The sequence below is a fragment of the Lycorma delicatula genome, chromosome 3 (genome assembly GCF_047948215.1).
Source record: "Lycorma delicatula isolate Av1 chromosome 3, ASM4794821v1, whole genome shotgun sequence".
NCBI classification, from domain to species: Eukaryota; Metazoa; Arthropoda; class Insecta; order Hemiptera; family Fulgoridae; genus Lycorma; species Lycorma delicatula.
The window spans coordinates 110,354,482-110,372,351 of record NC_134457.1 but is presented as its reverse complement, the minus strand read 5'-3'; the positions used below and the strand labels follow the sequence as shown (position 1 = coordinate 110,372,351).

General features: G+C 29.2%; 1 protein-coding gene across 1 annotated transcript in view; it reads right to left on the bottom strand.

The window, feature by feature from the left end:
- LOC142321194 (lachesin-like) overlaps positions 1–17,870 on the bottom strand; it is a 207,160-nt gene that overhangs the window by 129,858 nt on the left and 59,432 nt on the right. The window contains exon 2 of the mRNA XM_075359189.1: positions 15,080–15,198. Within this exon, the coding sequence (XP_075215304.1) occupies positions 15,080–15,198 (119 nt within the window). The remainder of the gene's footprint in view (positions 1–15,079; positions 15,199–17,870) is intronic.

The window sequence follows — 17,870 nt, the reverse complement described above, 5'->3', positions numbered from 1 at the left end:
ATTTTTTTATTATTTAATTATGAATATATTGAAACTAATACGTAATCATTTGGTTGCGGCATCAGATTAATTTTAAAAACTAATTTGAATAGAAAAAATAAAATTTGTCTCTATCAATATCATACATAATATTCTGATTGAGAAATTACACGTAATGATCTTCTCACGTTGAAAATATAGGTTACGTTTGTCGATATTGCATTTTTAATAACCAAGAGTGATTTATTTCAGAAATTCATCCGATAAATTTAGTTTTTAATATCTATCAGTTAACCTTTAATTTAAAAAAAAAGTAGACACGTATATCCGTAATCCCGGTAGGTTGATAAAATTAATATACTCGTACGTTCTGTTATTGAATTTTAAAAAGATAGGAAAAGGTACAATTACTTCTTTTTTGTATTTTGCTCTAAAAATGATATTGAATTATCATTATTATTGTTGTTGTTACAATCTTTCTATTTGTGATTTTATTGCACTGATTTTATTATTTCGCATCTACATTCAATCATAAGTATAATTTTATTTAATAATTTTTTGGTTCAATAATATAATAACTGTGTATTTTATTTTCATTATAGAGAGAGTTTACTTTTAAAAATAGACATTGCAGTGTTATAATATAACATTTAAAAAAAAAATCATAACTATGTTAATCATTAAATGAAACATACATTTTTTATAACATTTATGAGTAATTAATTAATATTTTTAGGTTAAACATTTAAAATAATATTTCTACCAAAAATTCTTTATATTAATGAAAACTTGAGACTTAGCTAATTAACTTAAGTCCTGTTTTCGTTAGAAATTTTAAGTTATTTTAATTTTACGATGCAATGAAATATTTAAATTGTTAGATAAGAATTGAAGTCCAACTATTACGTTAATCGAAAAATATCACAGTTGATGAATAATCTTATAATACTTTTCGGAATAATAGCAATTACAATAAAACAATTTTACGCTATTAAATCAATTTCGGATTATTTAAATAAATGCAATGTTTCTGGACACATGCTATGATAACCAAATTTTAACAAAAGTGGACATTTTTTTTTTCAAATATTACAACGCCATTCTACAATTGTTCATTTGTCTTTCATTCATCTGTTCAAATGTTTACACATACCGGCGTCAGTTTGTAAGAAATTATTATAATGTTTCAGTTAAGTGTAGTAGATATATAATTTTAGACATTTACCGTTAATAAACACACTATATTTGAAATAATTTTATAAAATTGTATAAAACAAATTTTTTTTTTAACTTTCTAAACTTGAATCTTATTTATAACGGCTATTCAGTTAATGACGAGTAAAACTGAGTTGGTTTCTATCTAAATTCTTGCGTAGGAGTAGCAATTTTCGTTTTGCAGTACAACTGATTTTTTCCCCGTAAATTGAGACGACATACTACCTGATTTACATTATGTAAAATACAGAGAAAAAAAAGATCATGAAATAACGAATAACTCGTGCAAGGTAACTCGAGAAAAATAAGTTTTCAGTCTTATTTCCATGTTAATACTTTCTCAATGTTAATCAAATACATAAGATTATTATGCATGTATTATTAAAATTACTTTCACGTAGGCGTATACCAATAATTTAGATTTTTGTCAGTTTTACATAAAATTAAATAATAAAAATCAAGGAAAATTTATTAACTCTGCATTTTATGTCTAAGTTGTTACAAAGTAAATATCAGGATTCACTTATGAGTTTAATCGATTGAAAATTCAAATTGCATTGATCATTGACTAACTTAAATGCTAATAATTAAAATATTTGTATATTTTCCCTTTTGAATATGAGGAAATCTTAAATATAATTTTACTTAAGAAAACTCCCTTAAGACCATCGTTAACCTAACGAAATTTATTATTTTCTTTACTTATTTAGAATGATGACATATTTACTAACTATTTAGGTTTTGACAGTTATGTGAATTCTATCATAAATCATTTGTCATTATGACATATCAATCAGTATGAATCGGAAAATCGGAAACTCATCTACTGTATAAAATTAAGTGATTGACATATCCTATGGTAGATATTTAGGACAAAGAAATAAAAGTGAAAAGAGAACTGAGTCAAAAGTTTATTAATGCCAGTAAATGTCAAGTCAAAAAAGATAATACAAGCCTCCTTTAGAATTAACCAGTCAGTCTTAACACACTTCCAGACCTTGTTTTTCTATCACAAGTGCTTTATTTCTGACTCCACAATGGTTTGCTTATTACTACCACTCTTACACAAGAGTAACAAGTAAAGATTTAAAATAATAATATAACATAAATTTATAAAGTACTATGGTATAATAAATTTAATGTCATAAAAATTATATAATTTTAGATTAGGTAAGATTATATAAATAAATTATATTTTAAGATGAGAAGGCAGAAGAGCAAGGGAAATGAAAGAAGGTGATAATTGAAAGGAGATGTATTGGGTACGGATAAATAACAGATAAATCTAAGTTGAGGATTCATTCCAGATTACTCCCTGTTCCCTTATCACAAGTGCCAACAGCCTCCTCAGCGGGTGGGTGAACACTGGTTACAGAGTACTCTATTGCCCTGGGAGTGGGAACTATCCCCAATAGTGAAAGAACTTCTTCAGTGACTCAATAGTATTAGAATACAGAAGGAACAAAAAACTACTGTATTAATGATCCTAGTGATAATTCCTTATGATATGCAATGATGCTGGCTTCTGAATTTAAATAGCTTCTCATTCAGATCTTTGGGTGAAGCTACAAAAGCCATTAAAGAACCTACTGCATGTAGAAATTTGGAATTTCTAGACTTTGTTAAAGATGGAATGTTGGAGAATCTCAAGAGGGTAATGAAGATAAATAAAATGGATAATTAGGACTGAATAAAGTAAAGTGGGAAAGATTGGGTAGAATGAAGAGTAGAGAATAAACCATAATCTTATCTAAAAGAAAGAAAGAAAGGAAAAAAAGAATGACAATAATTATGAGGAATGAAGTAGCAAAACAGGTGCAGCATTTATGTGATATAAATGACAGATAAATGTCATTAAGGATTGGGATGTTATCAAAAAATTTAGCTATGTATGCCAATATCAAACTGTGAAGAAGAAGATGAAGAGATGTAAGAGAATTTTGAAGATGCAGTAAAAATTGGAAAAGTGTGCTGTAAGATAATGAGAAACTGGAATGCTGTGGTCAGAGAAGGTGAAGAGAGAAGAGTGGTAGGAAAATTTGGCTTTTGAGTAAGAAATGGAAAGAGTAATAGATTACAGAATTTTGACAAAAGCAAATATTATTTAAAATCAACTCGTGTTTCAAAAACTATAAAAGGAGATATACTCATACATGTTTATTCCCTGGAGGAAACAAAGTAAGCTATCAGATAGACCATATCTTAGTAGATGAAAGGATATGAGAAAAATAGAAAGGTAAAATTAGATAATGGTAAAATAAGAGAAATTGAGGATATGGATGGTAAAATGCAACATGAGGAGAAAGAAGTAAGAGAAAAATGGAAGGAATATATAAAGGACCAGTATATGACAAGAGAGAAACATGAGGAACTAAACATATAAAAGGAATGGAAGGTAGCTGAAGAGTATAAAGGACCAGTGGTAGAAAAATGTGAATTACAGAAAGAATTAAAGAAATGAAGATGAATCAACTGGGTTAAATGAACTTCCCATACAATTTTACAATGTTTAAATGTGAAAGTAATGAAATAAGTAATTGAACTGTGTAACAGAATATACAGTTTGGGAGAATATTTTCATAAAGTCTGAAGACTTCAAGAAAATGTTAATGATACCAAATCTGGAGAAAACTGGAACAAGAAAATTTGCAGGATGAAGAACAATATGTTTAGTGCCCATCCCGCTAAAATACTGTTAAGAATCCTAAGCTGGAGAGTGGTAAGAATAACAGAAGATAATACAAGTAAGGAACAGTTTGGATTCAGGAAAGGGAAAGAGATAGTATCAGACTATTAAAGTTGGTTGAAGAGAGAATTTTAAAGAGAGGAAGGGAAGTAAGCCTTTGTTTTATGGATTTTAAGAGGCCATTTGACAGAGTCAAATAGGAGAAAATGATGGGAATATTTAAAGAAAAAAAGTAGAATGGAAAAACAGAAGTTTAATTAAAGAATTAAACATGAGGCAAACAGCAGCAATGAAAGTATATAAGAATATGACAGATTAGCTGAGTTTAGGTTGAGGTATTAAGCAAGGCTGCTGCCTATCACCAACACTATTCAACATTTACACTGAAGATATGACAAGAAGTTTATTAAAAGAAGGAATAAGTATTGGAGGGCAAAAAATAAGATGGATAAGGGCTTAGTGATGATATGGTAATTCTAGCTGATGATACAGATGCTCTTCAAAGATTTTTAATAGCCCTGGAGGAATAAATGAAAGAGTATCCAATGAAAATAGATTTAGGGAAAACTAAAGTTATAAAAGTAAACAAAAAGGGTTTATTGGTAAGGACAAGTGAAAGAAGTGAAAGAATAGAAAAAGTAAAATTACACTTTTTAGGGTCTATGGTGATACAGAACTGGAAGACTGCAAAGGAAATGAAAGGAAGGATATCAATTGTAAAGGAAACTTTAATGTTAAGTAAAAAGAGGAAATTTCAATGTAGTAAAAGTCTGGACTTAAAGTTAATGAAGACGTTAGCCAAACGTTATGTATGGAGTCTTGCGTGGAAGTAAAGCATGAATGGTAAGGAAAAAATGAGTGGATGCTAATCATTCACTGAATGAGAAATAAGGTAGGTAAGGAAGTGCATGGATGGTAAGGAATTGAAGATTTTGAGATGTGGATGTGGAAAAGTCTGGAGAAAGTAAGATAGATGGATAAAGTGAGGAATTAAAATTAATGAACAAGATTAAAGGAGAAGGAGTATTTACATGAGAATTATACAAAAGAAAAGGAAACTGTGGATAAAAAAGAAAAGGAGACATGTGAAGTGGAATTTTAACAACTTCATTGGAAGGGTCAGTAGGTGGAGCAAGGAAGCAAGGAAGAAGGATAAATTTAATAATAATAGAAACTGGAAGGTATAAGGGAATGAAGAACCTGAGACAGAAATATTTGGAGACAGCTTTCACAAAAGGGGACTACTATCTTCAGAACATCAGATGATGTTGATAGTGAAGATTTCAAGCTTAGAAGTAATTAAGAGCAAATCAAGATTCCCTTTTATAACTATTTGCTTACAGCTTAATTTTCATATTTTTTCAATAAATTTATTGAATAATGATAAAACCGATAATAATAGTAGTAACAAAGATGTTAAAATTAATGTATGAGTCTGTCAACTGAGTGACTATTATCAATAATGACAGTTAGATTAAAATTTCTAACAATTATATTGAAGTAATTAAATGATTAATATAACTGCAACTGAATAGTGTGCTATCATATATAACATTCCGCTAGATTATTACATTGTTACAATACAACACACCTAACTGTCAGTTCATTAATTACAGTTATCATATCTTTGTATTTAATGAAGCAATAATTATTATTACCTTTATTAATATTAATGTAGGATGTCATTGGTCAAATGTGTGTGATTCACTTATTCTCGGCATAAAATAATAATATTTACTATAGGTGAATATTACATTATCTTCTAGTTGATTCCAATTACTAGCAGACGGTAGGTTTGTTTACGCTTCAGTACTTGGTTTTGTCTTTAATTAAGAGGGTATCTCCAATTAAATGACTTCTTGGACCTACATAGACTGGTTATGCCTCTCTATATACTCATCCCGATAAATCCATATTCATTTGCTTTCAAGTGCATCTAACTTCCTTCTTTTCATGGGCAAATGCGTAACTAGTAAAATTTACATATATTTATTAACTGATCGATTCATACTTTGCATTTACATTGTAGAATAGAATATATTGGATAAAATAATGTACACTATCTAAACTATTAACAGTTTTATACATTGTTGTAGAACTTTGTTAAAACAAAGAGATTATCTTCAATATCAATAACAATCACTTTTATAAAAAAAAAATTAATAATAAAGAAAGTTTAATAGCTGAAAATTAAACAGAATGAAATATTTTTGGATTATTTTTAGTCTTTGTGCAATTTTTTCCATTTATTAGTAACTTCCCATAACTATTTAAAAAAATTATATCTGTATTACGATAATTAGCTTATACCCATTGGAATCATCAGTCAATTAAAAAAGGTAAAACTCAGCCTTTTACTCTTATTTCCAATATCATCACTCTCCAGGCTACTAAACAATTTTTATGTTTTTTTCTTTATACACAAACTAATAAAAATAAATATTTTACTTATTTATTCTTGATATCATTTCTTTATTTTTATTTTTATTTTCTTAAAGAAACTATGAACGATAATAATTAATTTGGTAGTCTCTATAGAGATACTACTCAACTTTTGAGGATAGGGATCACTATAGTGTGAGCTGGTTGCAATTATAATAAGAAACATACACCTGATGCAAACACCCTTATTCAATATCATCATACTAGACGTAAATTATTTAAAAATTTACAACATAAAAAACATACCAGATCATACAATATTTAAAAAGTTTTCCTTATAAAGGTCTTTTATTTTTTCACAAAAAGTAAAATTGCAATATAAAAAGTAAGGGTAGCTTACTTTTTGTTTCAACAAATTTCTTTTTGTTTTGAAGTTTTATAACATTAAATTATCTTCTAAAAACAAGATTCATCTTACCTCCACGGCTTTGCTTGACATAGCCCCAAGCCTGTCAAAAAATTTTCGCTTGACTATTTCTAACAGATCAGCTTTAATTTCACTAATAACTCAACGAATGTTTGGTTTCAAGTCATCAATCGTTATTGTTGCTATAGACTTGTGAGTTATAACCCCAGATAAAAAGTATAAGAGAGTCAAATCATACGATCTTGGTGGCCAATTGACATTATCATTTCGTGAAATTATCGAATCAAAGTTTTGACGCAATGACTGAATTTTTTTTCAGCAGCTGTTTGGCATGTTACATCATTTAAACTGTTGAAACTACATCCTATTCAAATCAGAAATTTCCAAATTTGAAAAAAAAAAATTACCAATCATAGCTAAATAGCGTTCACCATTTACTGTAACAGTATCTCCTTTCTCTTTTTGGAAAAAAAATGGCCAAATGATGCCACCATAGTACACACCAAACAGTGACTTTTTACGGAAGTAATGGTTGCTAGTGAATCATTTGTAAATTGGAATCATCCAATATACGGAAATTTCAGTTGTTTACAAACCTGTAAGGCCAAAAATGAGATTCATCTGAGAAGATGATTTTTTTTTTAATGAAAATTTGGATCCACTTCGAATTGCTCCAAGTCTAATCAGCAAAGAATGGTCCAGTTGCTTTAATTCTTAAGTTAATTGAATATTCTATGGGTGAGCGAAGACCTTGACGCAAAATTCGCTATGTTGTTGTTGAAATAAGTCCCAATTCTTGTGAACGATGTGAAACCTATAAATTTCGATTTTCACAAATACTTGCACATACAGCAGTAATATTCTCTTTACTTCTTGCATTTTATTTTTTCAATTTTTTTAAAGCAGTATTACAAATTCAAGTAGAGAAAATTCTCTTCGAATTTTTTAACCAAATGAAGAATTTTACTTTTGTTTGGCCGATTATTATGCACACCATAAACCGAGAAATCGAATCGAATATCGGTTACAGTTACAAATCGTGGCTCTAACCGATTCCATAATTCGGCAATAATTTTTTTGATTTTTAAACATTGTTACGACGTGTAGCGTTCCACGATGATTTGGTCATAAACTACTGAAAACAAATGATGCTTTAAAAAATTAAAAAAAAATCAACGTCACCACCACAATCTGTTAATATTTGCGCTGAATTTGAGACTCCTTACAAATATTTCCTGTATTTTATAAAACAATTCTGAAAAATAAACCTATAGAAAAACAAGTACTTATAAAAAATTAAGAATTTGGAAACATTTTTTTTGAAGGAATCTCCTAACGGAGATTTATTTTCTCGATTGTGTTGAGGTAACCTTTTTTACAGCTGAATTCACATTTCTAAATCTCTATTTCTTTCTGTTATTTTATTTTTCGAATTTTGAGGCATTTTAAAACTACCTGTTTTGTTATATATATGAGTCAGAGAAACTTCTACCTTATTCAGTATAATATTTCCATTAAGATATGTGAGTTGCAAGTTGTCTGAATGTAAACTAAATGTTTGCTTATAATATTTAAAAAAAATTCAACTTATAGCAAAATTTATAGCAATTATATTTACGGCTTTTAGTATGGTGCGAACAGAAAATAATTCAAAATTTATTACATTTAACGTAACCTAAGATATTTGACATTGTGTGTTAAAATACTGTAACCGAAATGGTTGAAAATGACCTGACACGAATCACAAGTCGCTCATAAAATCATAAGGCCATCTTCGAGAAAAACAACAGTTACATGTTAAAGAAAAATGAAAACCTAAATGTTTTCCCATTACCATCTTCACTGATCCATATATATTTTTACATATCAGTGTGCTAAGTTAACTGAAATGCAGGTGAGACTTAACACAGTACAAATGACACCTTTAGTACGTGTAACACAGGGACTGATTGTTTACCGAGAATCGTAGAATGAATGATGTAGACTAAACCATGATCATAGAAAACAACTCAGCCTAGTGGCTAACTCAAGTGCTTTACTTGTATCACAGCCAAATGAAAGACTGGGATATGTAGTATAAACTGTAAAGTAACAAATTAATGTATTTTCTTTTCTTGTAAATAATACGTTATATACTCTATTTCAACTCGAAAGTGAAACTAGACGTTAAATATTTAATTTATGTACACGTAATTAAATAGATAATCAAGTACTTTGAGATGTTTTATTTTATGTTTCATTTCATGTTATGTCAGTTCACTTTATGTTTCATTTTATCCCCAAATTTCGATTCTTTTAACTCTTGTAAACAAAACTCATTGTTTATCATAGTTAATATGAAGCTCTTAATAAAGAATCGTAAAATATTTTTAAATAACTTATCTCTACTTAATTATTTTTTTACTTTATTCATTACCTGTTTTTTTAAGGACCTTAGTACGTTAGGTCTATCAGTCGTCTATTATCTTAAATATTTTTTTCTAAAATGTAGGCATTCAGTCAATATATATGTATACTTCTGTCGTAAAACATAAGCTATATGGTTTACACTTCCGATATCATTGAATTTTAACATCCATTTTATATTTAAATTAGAAGCCAAATGATATTTCACTCTCTGGTTAATACGATAAGCTACTTAGTCTGATCCAATCATAAAAGAGGGTACATGCTGTATTTCATTATTTTTTATTATCAGTTTATCAGTTATTGTGACGATAAGCTCTAGATGGCAATGTGGATTATTTAACAAAATTATTTACTGAAACATATTTATCTGTAGTAATAATCTAAAATGCTTAAAATAGGATTTTCTTACTACAGAATTAATTAGCAGGTATAATATTATACATGATACTCTGTAAAATAAACCAACTCTGTAAAATAAACCACTAAAGTCAAATCAATAATCCTGAGAGCTACAAAAAATTATTTTACAGTCGAATAGTGCCTTTAAAAGTATTTTACAGTTTTACTGTACGATACTACTAAACATTCCACATTTATGTAGTAGAATTTTTATTTTATTTTTATTTTTACACTATAGTATATTATTGTACAAAATAATTTTAAATCGATTAAATATACATTTTAATTCAAGATGACCTTAGTTCGACCTTGATTGTGCTTTAAATCCAACATTTTCATAAAATTTGTTATGAGATTAAATCCAGATTTAAAGTGAAAGCTAGAGTTAAACATTAAGGGAAAAATATAACGAGAAAAACTCAACCTTATGCTGAAGCGTATATTGTCAATTTAAAAAATATTCTGTACTTTGTAAATACGGTACGTACTGGATACCAAACTTCGAAAATATATTCATTGTTTGTGAGATAAACGAATTCATTTCACTTTTTAGGTTAGGTATCATAACCTAATGATTTTACAAAACACCACATGATTCAGAAGTATATCCTGAAAGGCAATGCTTCTTTCAAAGAAACAAATATACAGAATGTCTCACGAAGAAATTTTCAGGACGTGTTCTACTGGTAAAAATAATGAAAAATTTTCAAGTAAACATAGGTCTGGAAACGTTTTGTTTTCAAGTTACGGCTAGCGAAAGATTTCTCCTGGTTTTCAGCTCTTCTAATAAAAAGAAGCCGTACTGTAACTTTTGGGATCCAAATTAAGCAGTAAAGTTAATGGTTTCTTATGTAATTTTAGCTAGGAAGTATATTAAAACAGATACCAGAACTTTAGTTTCAGTAGTTATTAAGATAACCAACGTAAAAACAAAATTTGGTGTTGAAAACAAGTTCTTTAGGGTTTTTTTTTAGTAAAGTTGAAATCTTTCGCTAGAACTCAAAAACAAAGAGTTTCAAGACCTATTTATATATAAAATTATTTTCATAATTTTCTCTTGTAGAAGGTGTCCAAAAGTTTCTCCGTTTCTTGGCCGGACACCTTGTATATTCCAAGATTATTAAGCAAAGGGAGGAAAAAAGTGATCTTTCATTGCCTTCTTCACCGAGTTGAATATACAGTTATATGTAAACATGCAAATCTCACAAAACTCTAATAATATTCAATCCTAAGAGTAACGCCAATTTCTGTTCAACACGGTAAGTAAATGTGTAATTACGTAATTATTCTTACTGAAAACAACTCTGGCTTTGGCTCTTCTAAGTGAGATTCTTTACACGTTTTAGAATAAGAAAGTCTGGGATCAATTGCGTAAATCAAGTTCTTATTTCTTTTAAAACCGCTTTCCATTTACCTGCTTTCTATTGAAAATTATACATGTATATGTATATAATTCAGCTCAGGAGGGAAATTAGTTAATTAATACTACTGGTAAATTAATGATAGCCATTAATGTTTTTAGTTTATTTTGCTCCCGTTACATTGTAACTTTACATCTCAATGCAATGTTCTGCCATAGATATTGCACTAGTCGTCAAGTAAGTGTATATATTGGATGTTTCGATACATATAAAGTTTAGTAAAACCTTAAAAAAATAACTTAAGTTTTCAAAATAGTTATAATAATTACATTAAAAGCATCATTTTAAGTATCACAATGACTTATAAAGAAACATTAAAACGCGTTTCAATTTTATTATTATATTTTGCTACAAGATTATAGTATGATCAGATTCTATACACCTTAAAATGCATAATTTGCTAATCAAAAACGTTTCTGAGAAAAAATTAAATAATTTATTTAAAATAAGTAATATAATTTTATTAAATAATATACGGATGTTTTAAACTTCTAATTTATTATTTTAAATATAAAATTTTATTGAGAACAGGTGGTACCATTATCTACTAATTTACAAAGAAAGAATTATGAAAAAAAGTTTTAAAGAATTGTGAAAGCCATTTTTTTTTTTTTAAAGAAGAAATTAAAAATTTAACGATAAAACATATGTATATAAAAGGAGAAAATAAAAAAAAAAGTGTAGTAACCAGAGAAACGATGATTTCCGATTCAGGGTTTGCTTCAGTCCAGGCGGAATATCTGACTGTAGGCCCGATTCAGCTGTAGAGTTCTAAGCGATAAGCACCATTGCACTCTCCAGTGAATACTTTATGAGCCTCGTACAAGCTTTTAAAGTTCACCTTGTATATGGTATTGCGTAATTTTCGAATATATTTATTTCGGCAAAAGGAGATGCTTGCGTGATTTGTTTTTTACACATCATTTATAGTATAATTATATTTTTCAACGTGAAATAATTTTATTTAATTTATGAAAGAAATGAATGTTAAAATTCATAAATTAAATATTTTTAAAGTTTATTTATAACTTAAAATGCAATAGAATTTGTTAATAATTATAAAATGTAGTGCCTAGTTCTTGATTGAAACGAAGATTTTCTCAGTTTACTAAACTGCAATGTTTCTAAATTTTTTTAAATTTATTAAAAAAAAATATTAACAAATAAAATTTGTAATTACGCTCCAATAGATTAAAGTAAATCTCAACTTTATGGACATTAGGGACCAAAACAGCGGCTAAAGGAGTGAAAAATAGAATTAACTGTTTAATGATGCTGAGCCTTAATAATTTCTTTTATAATATTCTGTTTGTTTTATGTTTTAATGTTATAAATTTCGATTAAGATGGGTTTGGTAATATTTATCTTTTCATTAGAAATTGGATTTTTTTTTCTGCTTCAGTCATACTATTTACATTGTATTAAAAAAGTTGCGAAAGAGGAGTAAACAAAATGATAAAATATGTGTATCATTTTGTAAGATGTAGTTTAAATTAATGAATATCAGATAACAATATTATATAATATGGTAGTAATATCAGATAACATGTTTTTCTGTATTCTGAATGCTTCACGACACTGTGTTGTCGCTTTATAGCTGGAGGTAACTGGAATGCGAAGCATTCACCCTGGGGCTCTAGATGGTAATAATTCGTGGAAGAGCATTAAAGAATTGTATTAGGAGGCTGGGAGCTAATGCCATCAGTGGTTTAGATTCAACTTATTGGCATAAGAACGCAACTAAGGCTCTTGACCTATTATATTTTTTTATTACATCAGGAGTTGAGTCTTTATAAAGTGATGTAAAGAAAAGCCTAGAATCCTCATCCGATCACCCTTTCCTGATGCTGACAGTGAGCACAACGGTGGTAAAGAAGAGGTACTTCCCGATTATTCAGAACAATAAGACTGACTGGAAATCCTATCAAGTTGATTCAAGGACAGACAGGCTTCCCTCAGGTATGCCACTAAAATATGAACAGGATATTGATGAAGCAAAAACGTGTTTAACCTCGATAATGCGGGAGAAAGCATCACATTCTACACCCCCGACACATATATAAGGAGAAAAGGCAAAAATTATCCGAGGGAAGTCTTGGAACTTATTGTAAGAGGAGAATCCGGAGAAAATACCAATACTACAGAAACCCAGAGGATGAAACTGGCATAGAAGAGGCTTAGAAGATTACTACGATCATTCAAAAACAGTACGTTCAGAGCTATGTTGAACGTCCTTTCCCTCTACTATGTTTCCCAGTGAAACCGATGTCAAGTGTTGAAGTATCAAAAGAATTTAAAAGAATAGAGGATAAAAGAAGGCTCTGGGATTTGACACTGTTACTGGCAAGATTCTATTCATGCTACTACCTTCAGCCCTAGTTAAAAAGGAACGGCTACTAGTTCAGCCCTAGATAATTTTCCTTTTCAATGCAATCCTTAGGACAACTTGGTACCCAATGGGGTGGAAGGTATCAAGTTAACTACGATCTTAATCAGGTAAGAGTACCAATGAAGTGGCTTCATATCGACCCATAACTTTGTTTCCAATTTTTTCTGAAGTTTTAGAGAAAATTTTCCTTCAGAGGCTACAGCCAATCTTGCTGGAGAAAACGATTACTTCGGATCACCAATTCGGCTTTAGACGCGGCTACTTAACCGTTGAAAAAACTCATAGAATTTTCAATATCATGTATAATTGCTTGGAAAGGAAGAAACACTGATCAACGGCTTTCTTAGACGTACAGCAATCCTTTGACAAAGTCTGGCTGCCTGGCCTTTTTACAAATTAAAGTTGAGACTGCCCAAACATTTTATTTAGCAATATGAAATTTCCTAGGTGATCGATTTACGTAAGTTATGTGTAACCAGGAACTTTCCTCCTTTTTCGATTTCAGTCGGGGTTCTTTAAGGTTCCACCCTCGGCTAAATTTTGTATGTAATCTTCATTGCAAATCTTCCCAGCCCAGACTATGCCACAGTTGCGTCCTTTGCAGGCGACAAGACAATCCTAGTCGTTGACAGCGATGCGGCTTTGGCCTCCAGAAAGCTGCAGTCTGCTTTGGAACGCATCAACGAATGGTTACGCAGTTGGAAAATAGGGTGAATCCAGATAAGTCGAAGGCAAGTCACGTAACATTCACCATGAGAAGAGGTGACTGCCCTCGGGTACATCTAGGTAATACTTTTATCTCTGATGTAAGCACACTTCGGTACCTAGGAGTTCACCTTGATCGTCGACTGATCTAAAGGGACCAAATAAGAGAAAAGAAGAAATTATTAAAAATAAGGTTTATGCGGTTACACTAGCTACTGGGTAGGAATTATATTTTGTTTCTCCCAAATAAGTTATTGATATACAAAGTATTCGTAGAACGAATTTGGACTTAAGGTACAGAATTATGGGAAACGAGTTGTGTCAGTAACATTAAGGTGAGACAACGATTTCAAAATAAAATCAGGATTTATATTACAATACTAATACACATAAACCTATTGGATAACATTTGGGGCGTTAAACAGCTGAAAAAACTTCATGTGCTGGACCTCTGTGATTCGTTACATTTATTGTCATTGATAGCAGAAATTATATATCTTGTACTTGGTATTGTATACAAAGCTATTTTTTAATTATTTGATGCATTGTACAGTGTTGTGCTACAATACATGCAGTGTTGTTCAATAAATGTATTAGCGTTGTTACGGTTCTGTGTATCTATTGTTATTATTACTGTTGTAGATTCGAAAAACGTTATTATCTATTGACGTTATTACTTTTCTGGCATTTTAACATTCTGATACTGGTTGTCAGGAATTAGTATTGACATTATTATATTTCATTGACTCATTTATTTTTTTTTTTTGTTCTCTTAATATCCTAACCTTAGCTATCTATCTTTTGTTACCTTTATTTTTATTTTTGTTACTGCTATCGACGTTTCTGTTGTTATATGAAGTACTGTTTTTGAAATTTGTTATGTATTATAATATTTGTATCCAACTAGGATCGTCATTGAGTAGTCTTTATTCTTGTCATAATAACTCATTTGATTTATTTATAATTTCGAAATGTATTTTATTTTTATTATAATAATGTATTTACTTAAATTATAATATTTTTATATTAATATAAACTTATTAAAAAATACATCTATTTGTAAATACCTTATAAGATCCAAGGTGGTTGACAACACAAGTAAAATAAACGTCCCTACCCTGGGTCACAGTTAAATTTTCCAGGGGAGCCAAAAATTCAGGCTCCAGGTCCTGAGGTGGAGCTTGTCCTGAAAAGAAGGAAAAAATTTAATTAATGAAATTAAGTAAGTGCATGTATATTCAGCTGTTATTTTATAGTGAGCAGACTTGGTTAAAATCTGATCGGTAGCGAGTAGTTATTTTAGTTGAACTCGAATTTATAATTATTTACCAGTAACGTGGGATTTCATAGTGGTAAAATGATTGGTCTTTAGACAGGAAATATAATAAACAGTAGGTACCAAGTTCGATGTCTGACGTATATTCTTTTACCTATTTTTAATGTATCACAAAAAACATGTTATATATTCAGGAATAATGTTTAGTTATTCCTGAATATAATGTTATAATAATGTTTAGTTAAATAATGTTTTAGTTATTCGTTGAAAAGTGTTCATTACTGATCTAGTCATTAAAACAATAGTGATTTAATAATAATTTACAGATTTAAAGACAATAATTTTGCAGGCTGAAATAAAGATATTAAATCTGACATTAAAGAAACTGCGTTATATGTACAAAAATATATATTAGTGCATCTGTCTAGATAAAACGCTAAAAAACGCAAAGTTTTACAAAGGAGTTCAAGGTCTGTATTCTATTTTCTAACAATCGACTAAGATTTCCAGTTGTTTGATAAAAATCTTCTTTCATTTGCAGCTCTTTTATCAACTCTTTGTTTGTTAAAATTATGAAACTTGTAATAGTGCTGTTAAAACACGTGATTTGGGAAAATAAAAATGAATGTACTAAAATAGCACTATAATGTGACCAATCTATTATTAAAGCCGACCATCAAGATTTTTGAAATACTATAATAGCAGCCAAAACTATGTTCTTAAAGGTATTCAAATAATAGTTTTTAAATCTCTGACACATTTATAGAAGGCTGAAATTGCACTAACAAGAAAATAAATGGAAAATTTCAGGATAGATTTTTATGGATCATTTTTTATAATTCCCAAAGATTCCTTCAGCAGATTGAAAATAACAAAAATCACAGAAAAAATAAATTTTTTGTTTAATATGGTATGAAATTTATTTGAAAGGTATAGAGGAAGTAAGGTCATAAAAAAAAATCATAATTAGATATCAATAATGTCACCCTATCTTGTGAAAAATAATTTGACAAGGATAATAATTATGGTAGAAGTTTTATAAGTTGACTACAATATTAAAAGCTAATGAATTATTGATAATTCTTATTAAAAGTACGTTAACGAAGGAGTGATCATAATGCATGAATATAGGGAATGGTAATTAAGGTTCACTTATTTAAAATACGAGTATAATTTATTACGACCAACAAATGGTTTTAATTATTTTCTACTGTGCATTATAATTGTATAAATGTTGTTGAATGAAAGAAGAAAAATAGGACAAGATTTATGGAATTATGTTTTATTTTATAGTTAGTTTTTTTTATTGTAAATATGAGCATTTTCATAAAAAAAAATATTACAGAACTTTCTGAATTTCAAAATATCTTAAGATATTAATATATTACAAGTTGCTTCTGATACCTAAAAGGAGGAATAAAACATTCGTATGTACTCAAACAGTATCTGTCGCCTTGAAGAAATCTGTATAAAGCCTTTTAATTTATGTATTTCAAGGTACATCTTGCGCACGGAAGGATTTTGAATTACCAGTAATTAACTAGTGTACTGCAAGCTGCAACTGACACCTAAAAACTAAATCTAGAATAAAAATTACCATATTTTATTTATGGTTGCACTTTTCTCTTTGCAGGTTTATAATTAAAAAGCAATCTAGTAATCAACAAGGATAATATGCCAGACAAATCGGTTGAAAGGATAATTATATTAAATTTTTTGTATGTTATTTTTTTCAAATTAGGTCACAGAACGATTTAAACTGCTATTTTAACTAAAAGCTAATCGTAATACGTATGAGTAAGGTTGAATGGGTGCAAGAAGCTTTAGGATTTACCGTATCATTGCGCCGTTTTTAAAACCTTTAATTTCTTTTGGTATTAGAAACGAGATGTTACCACACTGTAAATTTGAAATTTAAGTAAAAACTAAAGTTATTAATAATTATTTTGAGCAAAATTTCCTTCAGTTTCGTATATAATTTTCAACTTTCTTAATCCATTTCAGATGCTAGCGAAATAGAGAGACAAAACCAGGGTGATTTATCGAACAATTAGCACACTAAAAGAAAGTCCTTATTCATCTGGAGATAAAAGGCTGTTGTCTAGTTACTTTACTTTAGTTACAAGATTTGGTTTTGTCTTCTAGTGTCTGCGAGAAAATATATTTTGCGCGAATGAGTGATTTCTCATCGAGTACTGTAAAAAATGTTACATTGAAGTCGAAACGTTTAATCAAATTCATGGATTTAAAAAATAGTTACAAATACCAAATATCAACGAAAGCAATGATGTATATTACAAAAGCCAATTTTATTTCACATATTTACCATACATTTTTTATAAAATAACAAATCGTATTTTTAGGCTTACGAACAAATAGCTGTCAAAAAAATGCCAGATGACCATTTAAAAGTCATCTGATCTAAAGGTCTGATTTAAAGGTCAAATGATCTAGCTTGACCATTTAATTTATAATTTCTTGGATCTCGCTGTGCATAAATTATACTAGTGACGACTGAAATGTAATCCTCGTGGAATGAAACGGGGAACAAAATTTTACATAAAAGGAGAGGAAATGAAACT